At 42.5% G+C, this 21,987-nt stretch overlaps 1 protein-coding gene across 1 annotated transcript in view; it reads right to left on the bottom strand.

Moving 5' to 3' along the window:
- smyd3 (SET and MYND domain containing 3) overlaps window positions 1-21,987 on the bottom strand; it is a 146,859-nt gene that overhangs the window by 94,751 nt on the left and 30,121 nt on the right. The window contains 1 exon segment of the mRNA NM_001303768.1: window positions 21,242-21,378. Coding sequence (NP_001290697.1) covers window positions 21,242-21,378 — 137 coding nt within the window.

Below are 21,987 nucleotides of genomic sequence, written 5' to 3'. Positions count from 1 at the left end.
CCATGCAAGATCTCACCTCGTGGGAACTACACAGTAGGACCTGATCAATGACCTAAACAGAGCTGGGAACACAGTCTCAAAGAAAACCATTAGTAACACACTCCACCGTCATGGATTAAAATCCTGCAGCGCACCCAAGGTCCCCCTGCTCAAACCAGCGCATGTCCAGGTCCGTCTGAAGTTTGCCAATGATCATCTGGATGTGGTCTGATGATGTGGTCTGATGAGACAAAAATAGAGCTTTTTGGTCAAAACTCCACTTGCCGTGTTTGGAGGAAGAAGAAGGATGAGTACAACCCCAAGAACACAATCCCAACCGTGAAGCATGGAGGTGGAAACATCATTCTTTGGGGATGCTTTTCTGCAAAGGGGACAGGACGACTGCACTGTAATTGAGGGAAGGATGTATCGCGAGATCTTGGCCAACAACCTCCTTCCCTCAATAAGAGCACTGAAGATGGGTCGTGGCTGGGTCTTCCAGCATGACAACGACCCGAAACACACAGACAGGGCAACTAAGGAGTGGCTCCGTAAGAAGCATCTCAAGGTCCTGGAGTGGCCTAGCCAGTCTCCAGACCTGAACCCAATAAAAAATCTTTGGAGGGAGTGAAAGTCCGTATTGCCCAGCGACAGTCCCGAAACCTGAAGGATCTGGAGAAGGTCTGTATGAAGGAGTGGGCCAAAATCCCTGCTGCAGTATGTGCAAACCTGGTCAAGAACTACAGGAAACTTATGATCTCTGTAATTGCAAACAAAGGTTTCTGTACCAAATATTAAGTTCTGCTTTTCCGATGAGATGTATCTCATGCAATAAAATGCTAATTAATTACTTAAAAATCATACAATGTGATTTTCTATTGATTTTTGTTTAAGATTTCGTCTCTCACAGTTGAAGAGTACCTATGATAAAAATTACAGACTTCTACATGCTTTGTAAGTGGAAAACCTGCAAAATCGGCAGTATCAAAAACTTGTTCTCCCCACTGTACACCTACTATTTAAATTACCTTCCCATTGTATTCCAATAGAGATCACAGGGCAGATACTCAGTGGGGATGGAGTGGGAAGAAATGTGAGGAGAGAGGGTGTGTGGGTGTGTGTGTGGGTGTGTGTGCGTGCGGGCGTAATCTCAAGTGATTGACAGGAGGACAGCAGAAACCCTTAATAGGTGTTCTTTGGGGGTTTGAAGCCTCTTTCATTTGCTTTTATACTTCCATCCCCCAGTCTTCTCCATTTCTTATCTCCCCCACCACTCCCTCCTATTTAAAGGTACAGAAATAGCCTGTTCTTATGTGAGAAGATAGAGTTTGCCTTGACTAAAGTTCAAATTAAGGTATAGATGTAGAAAACCAGGAACCACAGCCAAAGACCCTACTGAACCCAGACACCACAGTACAAACACACAAATAGGCACAGGCAGGCACACACATGAACCCTAATCCTAATCCAAAATATATTCAAGTTACACTTAAATAATATAAATGGCCTTAAAGTGAAGTCTATTATCTTTAATTTGAGGTTTTTCACATCCAAGGGTTAGCGTTTAAAAATTTCAGCTCTTTAATATGTAGCCCCCTCTTTTTCAAGGGACCAAAAGTAGTTAGACAATCTATTATTTCTTCATCATTTAAGCAGGTAAAAGGTCTGGAGTTGATTCCAGGTGTGTTACTCGCATTTGGAAGCTGTTGCTGTGAACCCACAACATGCGGTCAAAGGAGCCCTCAACACAAGTGAAACAGATCATCTTTAGTCTGCAGAAAATAAAATAACTCCACCAGAGAGCAAGCAGGAACATTAGGAGTGGGCAAATCAACAGTTTGGTTACATTCTGAGAAAAAAAGAATACACTGGTGAGCTCCGCAACACAAAAAGGCCTGGACGTCCATGGAAGACAATAGTGGTAGATGATTGTAGGATGCTGTAACATTAGTAGACATTATCCAAGTCTACTATAAAGAGAAGTCTTCATGGGAGCTAATACAGAGGGTTCACCACAAAGTGCAAACCATTCATAAGCCTCATGAATAGAAAGGCCATTTTTAGAAGAAAAAAGTATGAGAAGAAAAAAGTATGGAGAAGGCTTAGAACAGCTCATGATCAGAATCTTACCACATCATCTGTAAAACACAGTGGAGGCAGTGTGATGGTATGGGCATGCATGGCTTCCAATGGCACTGGGTCACTAGTGTTTATTGATGATGTGACAGAAGACAGAACCAACTAGATGAATTCTGAAGTGTATAGGGATATATTGTCTGCCCAGATATAGCCAAATTGAGCGAAGTAGATATGATGGCGCTTCACTTTACAGATAGACAATGACCCAAAACATACTGTGAAAGCAACTCAGAAGTTTTTAAGGCAAAGAAGTGGAATATTCAACATTCACCTAATCTCAACCTGATTGAGGATGCATTTCAGCTGCTGAAGACAAAACGTAAGGCAGAAAGACCCATGAACAAAGAACAACTGAAGACAACTGCAGTAAAGGCCTGGCAAATCATCACAAGAGGAAACCCAGCGTTTGGTGATTTCCATGCATTCCAGACTTCAAGCAGTCATTGCCTGCAAAGGATTCTCAACATAGTATTAAAAATGAGCATGTTATTTACGATTTTGTTAATTTGTTCAATTATGAAAATGACTGTGTATGAAATTGGTTACAACTGCTAAATGTTTCATACAATAATTTTGTTCAACCCCTTGAATTAAAGATGACAGTGGGCACTTTAATTGCATCTTGGTTGTTTAATCTGAAATCCATTGTGGTGGCGTACAGAGCCAAAATGATGAAAATTGTGTCAAATATTTCCGGACCGAACTATAAATGCACAAACCCACAGACACGCACACACACTACTGCAACTTGGAGAGTACAAACACACCACAGACCCTAGAGAAGTCATAGGGTCAATTAATTATTTCCACATCCGATAGTAATTACTCTGTGTAGCCACTGGTTCAGGTGTCAAAAATGTGTATGATTACCCAGAGGACTAAATGTCACACACACACACACACACACACACACACACACACAACAGCCCATATGCCCTGATACTGATGAGAAATGTGCTGACAAGAAAAGTCAGGCCTGGCTGATGAAGAGATCAATACACACACACACACACGATAAAAGGCATGTTTATTCTGGATGAAATATATTAAATACAGAGATTTCTTAGCCAATCTATGTCAGTGTTATCAGCTTTACCTATCTAGAAATACTGCCCCTCAATGAGATAAAGAGAAAGCAAGTGAGGGAGAGAGGGAGGGATGGAGTGAGAAAGGTAGAGAGGGAGGGATGGAGTGAGAAAGGTAGAGAGGGAGAGAGGGAGGGATGGAGTGAGAAAGGTAGAGGGAGGGATGGAGTGAGAAAGGGAGAGAGGGAGAGAGGGAGGGATGGAGTGGGAAAGGTAGAGAGGGAGGGATGGAGTGAAAAAGGGAGAGAGGGAGGGATGGAGTGAGAAAGGGAGAGAGGGAGAGAGGGAGGGATGGAGTGAGAAAGGTAGAGAGGGAGTGGGGGGGTGAGAAAGGTAGAGAGGGAGAGAGGGAGGGATGGAGTGAGAAAGGTAGAGAGGGAGGGATGAGTGAGAAAGGTAGAGAGGGAGTGGGGGGGTGAGAAAGGTAGAGAGGGAGTGGGGGGGTGAGAAAGGTAGAGAGGGAGAGAGGGAGGGATGGAGTGAGAAAGGTAGAGAGGGAGTGGGGGGGTGAGAAAGGTAGAGAGGGAGAGAGGGAGGGATGGAGTGAGAAAGGTAGAGAGGGAGTGGGGGGGTGAGAAAGGTAGAGAGGGAGAGAGGGAGGGATGGAGTGAGAAAGGTAGAGAGGGAGAGAGGGAGGGATGGAGTGAGAAAGGTAGAGAGGTAGAGAGGGAGGGATGGAGTGAGAAAGGTAGAGAGGGAGAGAGGGAGGGATGGAGTGAGAAAGGTAGAGAGGGAGAGGGGGGGGTGAGAAAGGTAGAGAGGGAGTGGGGGGGTGAGAAAGGTAGAGAGGGAGTGGGGGGGGGGTGAGAAAGGTAGAGAGGGAGTGGGGGGGTGAGACTTTCATTAAAGGGTAAAGATTTCCTGGACCAATGAGAGGACAGAAAGTTAGACAGAAATATTTAAACACTTAGAGGACAGATTTGTGTATTGAGAGAAGGATAGACAGAGGGTGAGAGGCAGTTGAATTCTCATTATTACAGAGGATAACTCTGTAACAACTCTGTATTCTCATTATTACAGAGGATCACTCTGTAACAACTCTGTATTCTCATTATTACAGAGGATCACTCTGTAACAACTCTGTATTCTCATTATTACAGAGGATCACTCTGTATTCTCATTATTACAGAGGATCACTCTGTAACAACTCTGTATTCTCATTATTAGAGGATCACTCTGTAACAACTCTGTATTCTCATTATTACAGAGGATCACTCTGTAACAACTCTGTATTCTCATTATTACAGAGGATAACTCTGTAACAATTCTGTATTCTCATAATTACAGAGGATAACTCTCTCAATCGCCCACTGTAATTTATATGATAACCTTATTATAACAACAATAAAAAGAGGAAGAGAACAGGAGAGAAAACAAAATAAGTGTTAGACTTCTGTTGCCATGGAGATGGAATAAAGGAAGCAGACAGAGAAATACTTGGCAACTCAGGATGACAAATTGTTTGACGCCACAGAAAACAGCAGATGTGTGCAGATTTTCAAGCAATGCACAGGGACCATGGATCTGTGTCTGTGCATGAACGTTTGTGTGCCCTAGTTTGTGTGTTACCTCAAAGGTACTGAAAAACAGATAGATATGAAAACATCTTCATGTCAATGTCAAATTTGTCAATGTCAACTTCATTTATATACCACATTTAAAACAACCATGGTTGACCAAATGCTGAACAGGATAATATCAAATACATAAATTAGCCAGAACAAAGTTACTAACAAATATAAAGAAAAGAAACAGAACAGAAGCACAGTAAGAGAATTCTGATGCCAAAGGCAGCGAGGATTAAAAGCCAGAGTGAAAAGGTGTCTTCAGCAAAGATTTAAAATGTAATAGTCTGCACAGCTCAAATGCGCAGAAGCTCTTCCAGAGGATGGGGAGCACCCACCACAAAGGCTCTATCCCCTCTATTTTTAAGCCCGGATCTTGGGACATCCAAGAGCAACTGGTTTGTTGACCTCAGTGATCTAACTGGAGAATGGCGGTGTAGGAGTTCAGCCAGATAAGGTGGCACCAACCCATTTAAAACCTTGTAAACAAGCAATACAATCTTAAAATCAATCCTAAAACAGACAGGAAGCCAGTGGAGGGAGGCCAAGACTGGTGTTGTGTTCACGCTTTCTTTTCCCCATTAAAAGAATAGCAGCTGCATTTTGTGCAAATTGGAGCCGATTCAGGGATGACAGTTCTACCCCCATGTACAAAGAATTACTAGCTCAGAAGTAATAAAAGCATGGATACATTTCTAAAATATTTTGTGAGAGAGATAGACCTTAACCTTTGCTAAAAGTCTTAACAGAAAGAAACTAGTTTTGACAGCTGAACTAATATGTCTATCAAATTTGAAGGAGCTATCAAAAATAACACCAAATATTCTTAACAAAGGAACGACAGTGAGAAGCTAAAGGGCCCAAAGTATCAAGTGGATCACCCAACAATATTTATATGTGGATCTCTTCATCCACATATAAATATCTCTGTCTTACTTTAATTAAGAGAAAGTTTAAATCCATCCAAGTTTAGGCAGTCTAACAAAGGCTGCACAGAATCTTTTTTTATAGTTTTCAACGGCAAATAGATTTGTACTTGGCCCAGTCTGATCATTTGTCTTTTTTGAAACACTTATCACAACGAATTTTCCAGTAAACTCTGTTTCTGTTAAGAAAAAGTAGATTAATGAGAGTACCAATGTTCAGTTGACAGCTATGATAAGTGCTGAGTCAGGTGATATACTCCTGTATAATATGAATGCCAAAATATTTAATGTCATGGATCGTTTGCACCAGTAAAGGTAAAGAAAACTATGAGCAAACAGAAAACACCATGGAGAACCACCATGATGGTAAGTGCCCTGAAAAGAGAATGTAGAAAAGTGGAACATAAGTGGAGGAAAACTAAACATCAAATTCACTATGACATCTATAAACAAAGCCTTGGTAGCTTCAACAATGAGTTAAGCAGAGCCAGACAGCAACATTTATCGAGGAATGATCAACAAAAGTATCAACAATACCCACACTGTATTTGTCATGGTGGACAATCTTACAAACCCAATAAAGCAGATAGCATCAGAACTCATGTCCACTGTGAAATGTAGTGAATTTGCTTGTTTCTTTAGTTTAAAAAGTATTAGACGGACCATGAGAACGACACAGTCGAACAAGGACTCTGTACCGTCACCACGACCACAAAGACATAACTTGGTTATTAGGTCACAATTTAATACAATTGATCAAACATCCCTAGAAGAAACAGTTCGACATCTTAAATCTTCCACTTGCTGTCTCGACACACTGCCATCAGACTTAGATTATAGTGTTTGGCAACAAAAATAAAAGAACAATTATTAGTAAAGAGCTGGATTCTCAGGCCCTTAAAACCAGGGATCAAGTGCGTAATCTTGGTGTTCTCATAGACTTATAGACCTCACATTTAACAGTCATATCAAAGCGGTCACCAAAACAGCATTATATCATCTAAAAAATATAGCCAGAATCAAAGGCTTGGTGTCCCAAAAAGACCAAAAGAAGCTCATCCATGCTTTTATCTCTAGTAGGGTTGACTACTGTAATGGCCTCTTATCTGGACTCCCGAAAAAGACTGTAAAACAGCTGCAGCTCATTCAGAAAGTTGCTGTTAGAATGTTAACCAGGACCAAGAGAACAGAGCACATCACTCCGGTTCTTAAATCTTTGCATTGGCTTCCAGTCAGTTACAGAATACATTTTAAAGTGGCGCTTTTAGTTTATAAATCTCTGAATGGTTTAGGACCGGAATACATTTCTGATATGTTTGAAGAATATAAACCGAGCAGGGCTCTTAGATACATGAATACAGGTCAGCTAGTATATTATGAACAACCTTAGATTATAAGGAGAAAACATCACAAATACAATCCAAAATCCATAATACAATTATGTTGAATAAAATGCAGCTATATTATCCTGCTCTTTCATTCAGAAGCAGGAAGCCATTTGAGCAGCACAAAGAAAGGTTGTTAGATCGAATCCCAGAGCCAGCAAATCTGTCATTCTGTCCCTGAGCTAGTCAGTTAATCCAAATTGCTCCCCAGTCCCTATTGTGGCACTTCCTCCCATCTCCCTCCCCCACCGCACATCTCCCTCCCCCACCGCACATCTCCCTCCCCCACCGCACATCTCCCTGTTAGGATCTATTGCATTATTTGGGGAGATTTTGCTGCCAGCTACATCATTCAGTAAAATATATTTACTATGGACTGTTCGGTTGTCCCACCAGCTAAATGACAAAAAAAATTCATGTCAAAACATTTCAGTTAAGTTCCACTCAGGAGTAGATTAACTGAATATTTCCCTAAGCCACAATGCCAGTCTGAGAATGGCATTCAAATCTTACCCTACGAGGGCCGGAGCCTGCTGGTTTTCTGTTCTACCTCATAATTTATTGGGACCACAGTCTACCATTAGAAAACCATTAGTAACACACTACACCGTCATGGATTAAAATTATGCAGCGCACACAAGGTCCCCCTGCTCAACCAGCGCATGTTCAGGCCCGTCTAAAGTTTGCCAATGAATATCTGGATGAAGGTCATGTGGTCTGATGAAACAAAAATAGAGCTTTTTGGTCTAAACTCCATTTGCCGTGTTTGGAGGAAGAAGAAGGATGAGTACAACCCCAAGAACACCATCCCAACTGTGAAGCACGGAGGTGGAAACATCATTCTTTGGGGATGCTTTTCTGCAAAGGGGACAGGATGACTGCACTGTAATTGTGGGGAGGATGGATGGGGCCATGTATCACGAGATCTTGGCCAAAAACCTCCTTCTCTCAGAAAGAGCATTGAAGATGGGTCATGGCTGGGCCTTCCAGCATGACAACGACCCAAAACACATAGACAGGGCAACAAAGGAGTGGCTCCGTAAGAAACATCTCAAGGTCCTGGAGTGGCCTAGCCAGTCTCCAGACCTGAACCCAATAGAAAATCTTTGGAGGGAGCTAAAAGTCCGTATTGCCCAGCGACAGCCCCAAAACCTGAAGGATGTGGAGAAGGTCTGTATGGAGGAGTGGGCCAAAATCCCTGTTGCAGTGTGTGCAAACCTGTTCAAAAACTACAGGAAACGTATGATCTCTGTAATTACAAACAAAGGTTTCTGTACCAAATATTAAGTTCTGCTTTTCTGATGTATCAAATACTTATGTCATGCAATAAAATGCAAATGCAAATTAATTACTTAAAAATCATACAATGTGATTATCTAGATTTTTGTTTTAGATTCCTCACAGTTGAAGAGTACCTGTGATAGAAATTACAGACTTGTACATGCTTTGTAAGTGGGAAAACCTGAAAAATCGGCAGTGTATTAAATTCAGGGTCCATGATTGCTGTTTAATAGTTATCAAGATATTACTATACATATTATCTCCTTTTCATGAAGATACTTGCATTTGATGTGACATATTGTAAGAGCCAATTAGTGCCCTTTGTATAAATAGGAACCAATCTTTGGTTCCTCAGGGTGCAACCCGGAAGCACAGAGTTTTTGACCACACACACAAACGGACACATACACACGGGAACACCACACACGGAACACATACACACACCAACACCACACAAGCATACATACAAGTAGTAATTTGTCTGGACTACTAACTAATATGTCATGGAAATAAATGGAACCAATGGTGTTAATTGCAAATATGACTTGGACTTTCATTGATCAAAAAAGGTAAAAAGTGCGTCAATTACTCTACCCGTGGAACAGCACCTCAGGGGCTTAAAGCTTGGGCTTAGCCTCTACACATATAAAAGCTAGTTGGTTGACTGGCTACTTGTGTGTTACTGCTAGTGAATTTAACACTAGCAGTAACTGTCATGTATTTAGCATGACAGTTACTGTCGACAAGCCATGTCCATATGGTTTCTCTATCCATTAAAGCCGTATTCAATGGACTACAGCATGGATGTAGTCTGTGAATGGTTTCTCCCTCTTCACAACCTGATAGGTGATCGTAATTAGTTTTTCAATTTGTCTACACGCCACCTCATCAATTATGAGCAGGCAGACGTTCATTGGTGCAACTGCAGGGTTGTCAGTAGACCGTTTGGCCGCAATACACATGACATGCTGCAGGGACAAGAGCATGTTTTCGGTAGTTATTGGTTCACTTTTATAATAACCCTGCCAGTTTTAAAACAACACGATTCATCCAGGAAAAATTGACCAGCGCAAGGATCTGAGTGATTTTGACAAGGGCCAAATGTCACGTCCTGGCTGTGCCCCTAGCCATCTCTGCGCTGGGCTCGGGGCATAGCCAGGACAGGACAGGAGGTGGCCTTTAGCCACCTCTACTCCTTTTTTTGGCTTCCCCAATTGGAGGCAGGTGTTAGTTATTGCCCCCAATTGGGGACCCTATTTAAGTTTAGTTTGTAGGCCCCAAGGCGTGGTTCATTTTGGTTTTGTGTATCCTGTGTAAGGAAGACCCACGTCACTGGTTGCTGCCTTTTTGTTTGTTGGAGTCCTTCTTTCTTTTTTTTGATTAAACATGGATTACCTTCCCTACCTCTACTCTGCGCCTGTGTCCTTTCCATCCCACGACCGTGACACCAAGTACCTATCTAAAGTGATCCGAGGAAAGAAAAGCTGTGAACCGGCGACAGGGTCATGGGCGGCCAAGGCTCATTGATGCACGTGGGGAGTGAAGGCTTGCTCATGTGGTCCGATCCAACAGACAGACTACTGTAGCTCAAATTGCTGAAATAGTTAATGCTGGTTCTTATAGAAAGGTGTCAGAACATCCAGTGCATCGCAGTTTGTTGCAAATGGGTCTGCGTAGCCGCAGACCAGTCAGGGAGCATATGCTGACCCCTCTGACCACTGCCAAAAGCGCCTACAAATGGCACATGAGCATCAGAACTGGGCCACAGAGAAATGGAAGAAGGTGGCCTAGTCTGATGAATGACGTTTTCTTTTACATCACGTGTATGGTCAGGGGCGTGTGCGTCGCTTACCTGGAGACCAGGATGGCACCAGGATGCACTATGGGAAGGAGGCAAGCCGGTGGAGGCAGTGTGATGCTTTGGGCAATGTTCTGCTGGGAAACCTTGGGTCATGCCATTCATGTGGATGTTACTTTGACACATACAACCTACCCAAGACCATGTGCACCCTTTCATGGCAACGGAATCCCCTAATGGCCTTGGCCTCTTTCAGCAGAAAACCAGTTCAAGGTGTTGGCCTCCAAATTCCCCAGATCTCAATCCAGTTGAGCATCTGTGGGATGTGCTGGACAGACAAGTCTGATCCATGGAGACCCCACCGCACAACTTACAGGACCTGCTGCTAACATCTTGGTGCCAGATACCACAGCACACATTCAGAGGTCTAGTTGAGTCCATGCCTCGATGGGTCAGGGCTGTTTTTGCGGCAAAAGGGGGACCTAGACAATATTAGGCAGGTGGACATAATGACACAATGGCTTCCGGAAGTTTTCTGGAGCCCATGCAGTCATTTCCACTACAGAATCGTGTTTGTTTTTAATGTAGTGCCGTCTGAGGGCCCGAAGATCACAGCATCCAATATTTGTTTTCTGCCATGTCCTTGCATACACAGATTTCCCTAGATGCTCTGAATCTTTTATGATATTATGTATGATAGATGAGATCCCCAAACTATTTGCAATTTTACATTGAGAAAAGTTATTCTTAAATTGCTGCACTATTTGCCTGTACAGTCTTTCACAGAGTGGTGAACCCCTCCCCATTATTACTTCTAAAAGACATCCTCTCTGGGATGCTCTTTTTATAGCCCATCGGGTTACTGACCTGTTGCCAATGAACCTAATTAGTTGTGAGATGTCCCACCAGGTTTTATTTTTCCAGTATTTTGTTGCCCTGTCCCAGATTTTTTTATACCTGTTGCTGGCATAAAATTAAATGTGGGCAAATATTTTTAATTAACATTTTCAGTTTCAACATTTGATACGGTTTTCTATTGAATACAAGATTTAAATGATTTGCACATCATTTCAATATTTCTTTACATTTTACACATTGTCCGAACCTTTTAGAAACAGGGTTGTACTTTTACAGACATAAATTTAAATGTATATATTTATGGTGCTATTTCTTATGAAGTGTCTAACTGCATTAAATTAAGTTGGAAATATATTCAACAAAAAATTCAATTAAACCCATTTCAGATAGAACAAAGTTGATTTTGCCTGTTCTTTACAAATGTTTCATTCACCAAAAAACCTAATGATGAAAACAAGAGCTGGAGAAGCAACAGGGGCAAATGAAAACAATTGATCCAGTGCCATTTAAACAACAAGAGGATTTTGCATTCCTGTAGTACTAACGTACCAAACCAAATCCTAATCAATTCTATAGTCATAATTTGTCAATAAGTGGTTACTCCACTGCCTCTTCAGGGAGTGTCTTACTACAGTATACAGTCTCTCCTTCCTATCTGCCTAACAGAAACACACATCTCTCATATATGCCTCCTGTTTTCCCCCTGGGGCTGTTCCCAGGCTATGGGAAAAGTGAAAGACAAACTGTATATTATCATCCTCTGTGGTGCAATGATATTGTAGACAGTTTCCATGGACTGGGAATTCTTTGCATGGGCTACAATACATTATATATTCTTGCAACTTACAGTTTGCCTACAAACAGAAATGTATATATTCTATTGTGATATTTCTATAACTATGTAAATATGCCTTATGTAAATCAAGCAGACTGTGGTATGAGTTGGTCAAGCTTTCTAATCTGGCCTGTAGCTCTTTCAGTGAAGTCTCTCTTCTCTGTCTTTCCCCATTCTTTTTTCAATAAATACCTTAAAATGCTGGAAAATGTATTTAAAAAACACTGGCTGCCTAAACACCACGTTTCTCCCACTTAAGCTTTTAGAAAAATGCTGTGTGTCCAAAAAACAACTTGTGATATGACTTAAACCACAAGCCTCCCAGCGGGTATAGTGGTCAGTGTGGTGGTGTCTAAACACATGTCCAGTGAGCCTCCCAGCAGGTATAGTGGTCAGTGTGGTGGTGTCTAAACACATTTCCAGTGAGCCTCCCAGCAGGTATAGTGGTCAGTGTGGTGGCGTCTAAACACATGTCCAGTGAGCCTCCCAGCAGGTATAGTGGTCAGTGTGGTGGTGTCTAAACACATTTCCAGTGAGCCTCCCAGCAGGTATAGTGGTCAGTGTGGTGGTGTCTAAACCCATGTCCAGTGAGCCTCCCAGCAGGTATAGTGGTCAGTGTGGTGGTGTCTAAACAAATGTCCAGTGAGCCTCCCAGCAGGTATAGTGGTTAGTGTGGTGGTGTCTAAACATGTCCAGTGAGCCTCCCAGCAGGTATAGTGGTCAGTGTGATGGTGTCTAAACATGTCCAGTGAGCCTCCCAGCAGGTATAGTGGTCAGTGTGGTGGTGTCTAAACACTGATTAATCGGCACCGATAGTTGATTGATGGAACTATCGTTGTAGGCAAAAATCCATACCGACAGTTTTTCCTGGTTGCGTCCGTTGCTGGAGCGGCTGAGAAGCGCGTGCTGTCATTCATTACACAGTACGCGAGAGCTGAGAAGGGTCTGCTAGCATCATGCATTACAATAGCGGCCTCTAGAGGTGAAATAAAAACTATCACTGATGCCTCGTGTTGTTTATTTTCGACACGTGTTCCTGCTTGCTGCACGGAGAGCACATGCTGTGCGGAGAAGGCTGACATCAGATGCGCGTTTAAAGCATCGACAATCATTATAAAGTTAATAATTTGTTGAATAGATGTTGCATTAGCAGAGAAAGAACAGCACAACAGTATGTTTGTTTGCTTTCGAGGCTGAGATGCTAAACAGTAGGCTAACTTACCTCAAGCGGACCGACCCAAATGTTTAATGTCACAATTGTTACCATCTATTTGCATTAGTTTATATCCAGCTGGTAAGTTTTATCAGCCGACAAATCATCGATTTTGGTTCTTTTTCATCATCACTGTAAAACATATTTTGTTATTTTGATTAGATAATCATCAAGTGTTATAAAATAGAAGCAAAAGTGAGACGTAATATTTGTGTCATCTCAATGCTCTGGCGTTGTAGATGTTAATGTTTAATGTCACAATCGTTACGATCTATTTGCATCAGTTTATAGCTGGTCACTTTTATCAGCCGTCTGCCGACATATAAACAAATCAGAAATGCATTCGATTTCGGTTCTTGTTTCATCATCACTGTAATACATATTTTGTTATTTTGATTAGGGAAAGGTCTTCCACCTTTCCACCATTTGTAGGGAAAGGTCTTCCACCGACGCAGTGTCACCGGGCGGGCTGGGACCACGCAAACCTCCAAGGAGACCCAGCGATTGGCCTGGCGGAACACCGGGAGGGAGGGGGCGGTCAGAGGGACGATCCATCCAACCTAAGTGAAATTAACTACAACACAGATCAATAAACCTCACAAAAACTTTGGGAGGATTTAGGCTCCGGGACCCAGTCTCCGGCCGGGCACGGTTAACCCGATAGGAAATGATTCCGAGACACCAGGTTAAGTAACCAAGGACAAGCTCCCAAAGTGTGATGGCAATTCCATCAACCAGAACTCTTAAAGGAGGAAGTACAGAGACAAAATTCTCTTGCACAATTTAATAGTTTATTTGCAAATAGAAAGACGTGTCAAATGCTTACAAACATAATCATCCGAGGAGTCTCTAAAGTAGATACATGAACAGTTTGCATTTATTACAGTTAAAAGGGGTGTGGTAAGTTGCTGCCCATCTGTCTTGTCAATAAAATACATCCCCTTTGTTCTGTCAAAACCAAGGCTTCACACAAGGGGCAAGCTGTCCTCCCCCACATGGTTAACCTCTTGAACTCTAAAGAGCTCTAACAGAATCCAGACAGACAATAGATGCCCTGATGAGTTATACAGATGGGCAGATTTACGAGTAACCCTTTAATCTGCTGATACCAGTCAATGATGCCTCCTAGGCAAATACCAGATCCCACTCTCCTACATTCCTTTTCTTATCCTAACATGGGGACTCAGTACCTTTAACTAGTAACACATGTATACATGTATAGGACCAAGTATACATCAGATCAAGAATTTCCACAACAGTGTCCTGAAGCCTTCTTCTTGGGCGTCCTGAAGCCTTCTTCTTGGGCGTCCTGAAGCCTTCTTCTTGGGCGTCCTGAAGCCTTCTTCTTGGGCGTCCTGAAGCCTTCTTCTTGGGCGTCCTGAAGCCTTCTTCTTGGGCGTCCTGAAGCCTTCTTCTTGGGCGTCCTGAAGCCTTCTTCTTGGGCGTCCTGAAGCCTTCTTCTTGGGCGTCCTGAAGCCTTCTTCTTGGGCGTCCTGAAGCCTTCTTCTTGGGCGTCCTGAAGCCTTCTTCTTGGGCGTCCTGAAGCCTTCTTCTTGGGCGTCCTGAAGCCTTCTTCTTGGGCGTCCTGAAGCCTTCTTCTTGGGCGTCCTGAAGCCTTCTTCTTGGGCGTCCTGAAGCCTTCTTCTTGGGCGTCCTGAAGCCTTCTTCTTGGGCGTCCTGAAGCCTTCTTCTTGGGCGTCCTGAAGCCTTCTTCTTGGGCGTCCTGAAGCCTTCTTTTTTGGGGATTGACACTCTTCAGTATATGCAAATTGCCATCATAACAACTGAGGCAGCAGACTTTGTGAAAATGTATATTTGTGTCATTCTCAAAAACATTTGGCCATGACTGTACTTTAGAGATGTGAAGCAAAAAACTGTCAACCAAACCCCATTTAGACAGATATAATCCCTTCTACAGTGTGAATTAAAGTCAATCTACATGCTTTGGAAATGTTAGGTCAATTGAAATTCTTCCATGAAATTTCTAGTAAATGTGAAAAAGGCCTTACAGCATGTCTTCACCTACACAATGGTTCCTCAGTCATTACTGTAATCTGTAGCTAAGCTCATTAGCATAGAACCCATGGTGGTGTCTGGCTGGGATGACAGTCATGGGCCGGGACAGAGCATGCTAGTATGATAATGCTGCACATGTTGACACAAAAAACATGCACGCACACACGCGTACCCTCCCACAAAAAACAAGGGTCTGATTAAAAGACACACCTAGCAGTGAGAGGATCCGACCAGTAACCATAAAGATGCTAGATTCATCCCTTTATCACATTGTCCATTCATCCTTAATTTCCATCTTCATTCAACTGTAATTTCCTTCATTTATCCTTCATCCTTAATTCCTTAAATCCTTCTTCATTCTCACTGTTTTATTTTTTCAGCCCTTCATTTATCCATCATTCCCCAATTCTGTTCTTAATTCATAATTCCTTCCTTTGTAAATTTTTCTACGTAATTGTCTGGCTAAGACCCAGGGTGACTCCCTCCTCCCTTCTCTGCATGTGTTTTACTCAGCAGTTATTAGGCTCAGATTACAAAATGTAAATGTACATAATGTGGAACTCAACCAGACTGACATAGTGAGACAAACACCAACACAGTCTAATAACCAACACAGTCCCCTCAGCCCAGCACACAGCTAATAACCAACACAGTCTAATAACCAACACAGTCCCCTCAGCCCAGCACACAGCTAATAACCAACACAGTCCCCTCAGCCCAGCACACAGCTAATAACCAACACAGTCCCCTCAGCCCAGCACACAGCTAATAACCAACACAGTCCCCTCAGCCCAGCACACAGCTAATAACCAACACAGTCCCCTCAGCCCAGCACACAGCTAATAACCAACACAGTCCCCTCAGCCCAGCACACAGCTAATAACCAACACAGTCCCCTCAGCCCAGCACACAGCTAATAACCAACACAGTCTAATAACCAACACAGTCCCCTCAGCCCAGCACACAGCTAATAACCAACACAGTCCCCTCAGCCCAGCACACAGCTAATAACCAACACAGTCCCCTCAGCCCAGCACACAGCTAATAACCAACACAGTCTAATAACCAACACAGTCCCCTCAGCCCAGCACAGAGCTAATAACCAACACAGTCCCCTCAGCCCAGCACACAGCTAATAACCAACACAGTCCCCTCAGCCCAGCACACAGCTAATAACCAACACAGTCCCCTCAGCCCAGCACACAGCTAATAACCAACACAGTCCCCTCAGCCCAGCACACAGCTAATAACCAACACAGTCCCCTCAGCCCAGCACACAGCTAATAACCAACACAGTCTAATAACCAACACAGTCCCCTCAGCCCAGCACACAGCTAATAACCAACACAGACCCCTCAGCCCAGCACACAGCTAATAACCAACACAGTCTAATAACCAACACAGTCCCCTCAGCCCAGCACACAGCTAATAACCAACACAGTCCCCTCAGCCCAGCACACAGCTAATAACCAACACAGTCCCCTCAGCCCAGCACACAGCTAATAACCAACACAGTCCCCTCAGCCCAGCACACAGCTAATAACCAACACAGTCCCCTCAGCCCAGCACACAGCTAATAACCAACACAGTCCCCTCAGCCCAGCACACAGCTAATAACCAACACAGTCTAATAACCAACACAGTCCCCTCAGCCCAGCACACAGCTAATAACCAACACAGACCCCTCAGCCCAGCACACAGCTAATAACCAACACAGTCTAATAACCAACACAGTCCCCTCAGCCCAGCACACAGCTAATAACCAACACAGTCCCCTCAGCCCAGCACACAGCTAATAACCAACACAGTCCCCTCAGCCCAGCACACAGCTAATAACCAACACAGTCCCCTCAGCCCAGCACACAGCTAATAACCAACACAGTCTAATAACCAACACAGTCCCCTCAGCCCAGCACACAGCTAATAACCAACACAGTCCCCTCAGCCCAGCACACAGCTAATAACCAACACAGTCCCCTCAGCCCAGCACACAGCTAATAACCAACACAGTCTAATAACCAACACAGGCCCCTCAGCCCAGCACACAGCTAATAACCAACACAGTCCCCTCAGCCCAGCACACAGCTAATAACCAACACAGTCTAATAACCAACACAGTCCCCTCAGCCCAGCACACAGCTAATAACCAACACAGTCCCCTCAGCCCAGCACACAGCTAATAACCAACACAGTCCCCTCAGCCCAGCACACAGCTAATAACCAACACAGTCCCCTCAGCCCAGCACACAGCTAATAACCAACACAGTCCCCTCAGCCCAGCACACAGCTAATAACCAACACAGTCCCCTCAGCCCAGCACACAGCTAATAACCAACACAGTCTAATAACCAACACAGTCCCCTCAGCCCAGCACACAGCTAATAACCAACACAGACCCCTCAGCCCAGCACACAGCTAATAACCAACACAGTCTAATAACCAACACAGTCCCCTCAGCCCAGCACACAGCTAATAACCAACACAGTCTAATAACCAACACAGTCCCCTCAGCCCAGCACACAGCTAATAACCAACACAGTCCCCTCAGCCCAGCACACAGCTAATAACCAACACAGTCTAATAACCAACACAGTCCCCTCAGCCCAGCACACAGCTAATAACCAACAAAGTACAATTTCATACCCGAAATTGGACACTACATGTAGACATTTAGTCCACAGACTTGTGTACAACATCTGAGTGTTAATTCGGTGAATTCCAGCCCAAACACCTCTGGGAGTACATCAGTGCTTAATGTGCCTAAAGCAGCATTGTAGAGGTTCAGGTTGTCTAGATTCAACACATACGCACACAAGCTCACACACAGTGATTAGACGACAGGAGAGGAGAGAAGAGGGAGTAGAAGACAGAAGAGGAGAGGGATGACAACAAAAGGAGGATAAGTAAGAGGAGACGGGGTATGAAATGATGAGGAAAATGGAGAGGCGTGAGAAGAGAGGAAAGATGTTGCTGTAGATAATTACAATCTAATCTGTCAAAACCAGTCGTTCCTCTTCACAGAAGAGTTGGATAGCAGACTGATACACTGTAGGTCTAGTGATGTCATTACTGATGTCACCCACACACTGACATGCACCTTGTGCAACAGCAAAACAGAGGTAAAGAGTCAGTACATCTTTCTATAGACTTCTCCATCCTAAGACCTCCTCGCTAAATTTGTTTCTTACTCACTACAGAGGGAGAGATGGAGATAGCTAATGGAGGCGAAACAGAGAAAAAGAGAAAGATAGAAAGAGATAGGAGAAAGAAAAGGAGAGGAGAGGGTAGAAGAGAGAGAAAAGGAGAAGAGACGGTAGAAGAGAGAGAAAAGGAGAGGAGACAGTAGAAGAGAGAGAAAAGGAGAGGAGAGGGTAGAAGAGAGAGAAAAGGAGAGGAGAGGGTAGAAGAGAGAGAAAAGGAGAGGAGAAGGTTGAAGAGAGAGAAAAGGAGAAGGGAGGGGCCATACGGGGTGGGGGCTGCTAGGGGCAGGCCTGCCCTCACTGTGCACACGCATGCAACCATGAACATGCAGAAACCCATTTTACTATCCTTGTGAGGACTCCGAACATCCCCACAGAAAAACATTAACATTACCCCCCCACCCCACCAAGAAAACCTGTACCGTAAACCCAGCTATGACTTTTACCCTAACCCCTTCAGAAATCACAAAATGTCAGTAAAAGGGAAAGAATGCTATAAAACTACAATAAAATCTATACAAGCACTAACAGACGAATACCTTCAGATCATAAAAAGTACCTAATACAAACAAGAAACATTCAATAAACATGGTACCTAATAATAGGTTCACAAAAAGAATTCCTCCGCCTATCATCATATCCATTATTCATGTTATGTGCCCATTCCAACGTGAGACATAAAAACTGAAAGCTAAAACATATGGGTTGAAAAACAGAGAAATTGACAGAATGGTCTAATAAATGAGTATAATAAATGAGAGCACAGCACCCCCTGTCAGTGTAATAAAGAATGACAGGTTGCATTCCATTCCCATAAAGGATAAAGCTGTGTAAAGGAACAGCATGCTACGTGCACATCCACACAGTATAGAGGTGCTAAAGACACAGATCTAGGTAACAAGTTTAAACTCGGCAAATTATTATGTATGTGCCAAAGTAGAAGAGGTTGATGGGATCCACTTGTTTTACTTCTCTACATTGCTATGGGCTTGATGGCTAAAGTGATCTGTATTTATATGTACACTCACCTAAAGGATTATTAGGAACACCTGTTAAATTTCTCATTAATGCAATTATCTAATCAACCAATCACATGGCATCTCAATTGGTCTCACCACCTTCAGTCACTTTCTCAGTGACATGTCATGCACACAAAGATAGACAGAGAAACACCCAGAAAGTGAGACATTTACTACACCAATGATAAATAATGTTAGGGTCAACAGCATCATAAATAATACCAGGACTTTTTAGCAAATAAGTCAAAAAGACAAAAACTCACAAAGAAATGGTTAATTATGGAACATTACTGCCTCAGGCTGTTGGGGAAACTGCGATATTGGAGAGAACATTCACACATTAACTATTAAGATATTGGAGGACTTTAACACATTAACTATTAAGGTATTGGAGGACATTCACACATTAACTTTTAAGATGAAATTACAGGTTCTAATAATAAAACACAATCTAGCACAAACCATACAAACCATAATCATGATCAAACCATGATCCATTCAGTACTTTACAAGTGAAATTGCTGAAGAAATTGGATTTAAATCAGATCTACTTGGCCAGTCCAAAACGTTCCACCTCTTTTCCTCTCATGAACACTTAGGTTGCTGTGGCACCCAATGAGCCTGGTAGCTTTTTCTGGCATATTGGTAGGCAAGATGCTTCTGTAGTTGAATCACATTAGTTATCAATTTCTCATGAGTTTAGGAAATCTGTCGTACCCCTTAAGAACCCAAAGAATGTTGTTTACACCGAATATTTTCTAAAACAAATGCAACAGCTAATCTCAAAACAATGATATTAAAAGCCCATGGTTTCAAAGCTCGGACTATTAATATGAATGTAGTAAACATTTTAAAGATACTTTCCACCTTTCTTTAACAAAACACAAAAAACATTAATGCAACAAAAAAGAAACAAACCTCATTGGTTTTTTAAACAAGTCAGTATTTTGTGTAGCCTTCCTTAAATTGCAAACTTGAAGCAGTTGGCTTTGGTATACAGTCATATAATTTGTAAAATGAAGGCCTGTGGTAAAATCTTCTGAACTTCTTTCAGGATTTATTGTAACATTTCTTTTGATTTGCCGGTTGTAGTTTTTTCCCCTGTGATCCCACACAGCTTAAATGTTTGTGTTTACTGGTCTTAAACACTAAAAACTGTGGTTTATTCTTCTCAAGTAGTACTGTGGCAATTTCTTTCCAAGCATGTTGTAGAATTTTCTAGAACTCTTCTTTTAACTTTGGCTGCTTTAAATTCAGTTTTCTGTCCCAGTCAGTACACAACAGATAAAAGTTTGCAGACTTCCACTCCAAGTTGATCTTAATTGTAATTGGGACTTGCAGGAGATTATCATGTTGAAAAATGAAGTCAGTCAATGTAAGACTTTTTTGTAAGACTTTGTTCTCATGGAGGTTCTAGAAAAAAAGTGCCAGATGCTGAATAAAGTGACCTTTACATCTTGCTCATCATACGCAGGGTTTAATCGATGTCTGTGAAAATGGCCCTTACCACCAAGATATATAGCTTTAAACAATATTCTTAGATGGCCTAAGACGTACGCATGGTGCTGTTCTTGGGCTGGTGAGGTTGATGTTATGTAGTCTCAGTCAGACACAAAATCATTTTAAAACCGTATAGGATTAGAGCAAAGGAGCTGGCTAAGTACTTCTCTGTTTCGGTTCTTCTAGGAAAGGTGGGAAAGGAATGCGACTCCAGTCTCTGTGTGCCTTGCTGACGTTTGAATCAGTTAAAGTAGTTACAAAATGTATGTTTGTGTAAACGTGTGTCTTTGCCCTCTCAGAGGCTGTGTGAATCCTGTCAAATATTAAACCACTAGTTTTAGGTTAAATATTTCAGTGGGCTTTAGGGAGAGACTGGGTATAATAAAGAGTTCTGTATACATACCAGTGTCTGTCTCTCTTAAATGTGCATGAACACACTAACCTTTGCCAGCAGGCTGATGGGGTCAAAGGATGGCACTTTCTGTATGATGTCAGGTTGTTCTTGTTTGAGGTAGAGTTGGAGCATAGAGCTCAGCTGAGACAGACCCTCCCTCTTCTCCTCTCCCACATCACACAGGTCTGCAGAAGACAGGGTCAGTGGTGCTATTATATATGTTTTGCTGATTTATGCTAAGAGGAACACAGACATAGAAGCACAGAGAGACACACGGAACCACAAAGAGACACACGGAACCACAAAGAGACACTACATTATTAATGTATTATATTGCGATATGAGTACATGTATAATGCGGTATAGTACAAGGGAATGCTTTTTATTAAATCAACGTCCAGCCAGTTCCCTTTGTTGCCTTGGTGAATTAACACTTGCTATGTTTGTTATTTTTACTGGTTTCTATTTTAACATTTACTTACTACTACGGAGTTCTATCGTTGTTTCTATAAGCTACTCAAAACGTAGACATTAACTGCATGTTGCTCTGGATAAGAATGTCAGATAGATGAGTAAAAAGTAAATAAGTAAAAGTTAAAATAAAAAACAGTGTTAATATGAAGCATCAATGAATAAAATGATTATGCAAATTCAATAATGGAAAACATGTTCAATCTTGCTATCGATACATGTTTTCTAAATAAAATGCTGTATTTACATATTAACTTTTGTAAGTTATTTAACATTGAGTTGTTTGGCCCCCTTCAGCTTGATCTCGCACTCAAAATATGAGT

The sequence above is a fragment of the Esox lucius genome, chromosome 15, assembly GCF_011004845.1.
Source record: "Esox lucius isolate fEsoLuc1 chromosome 15, fEsoLuc1.pri, whole genome shotgun sequence".
Taxonomy (NCBI): Eukaryota; Metazoa; Chordata; class Actinopteri; order Esociformes; family Esocidae; genus Esox; species Esox lucius.
The sequence above is the reverse complement of the archived record's forward strand: the minus strand, read 5'-3'. Positions and strand labels throughout refer to the sequence as shown.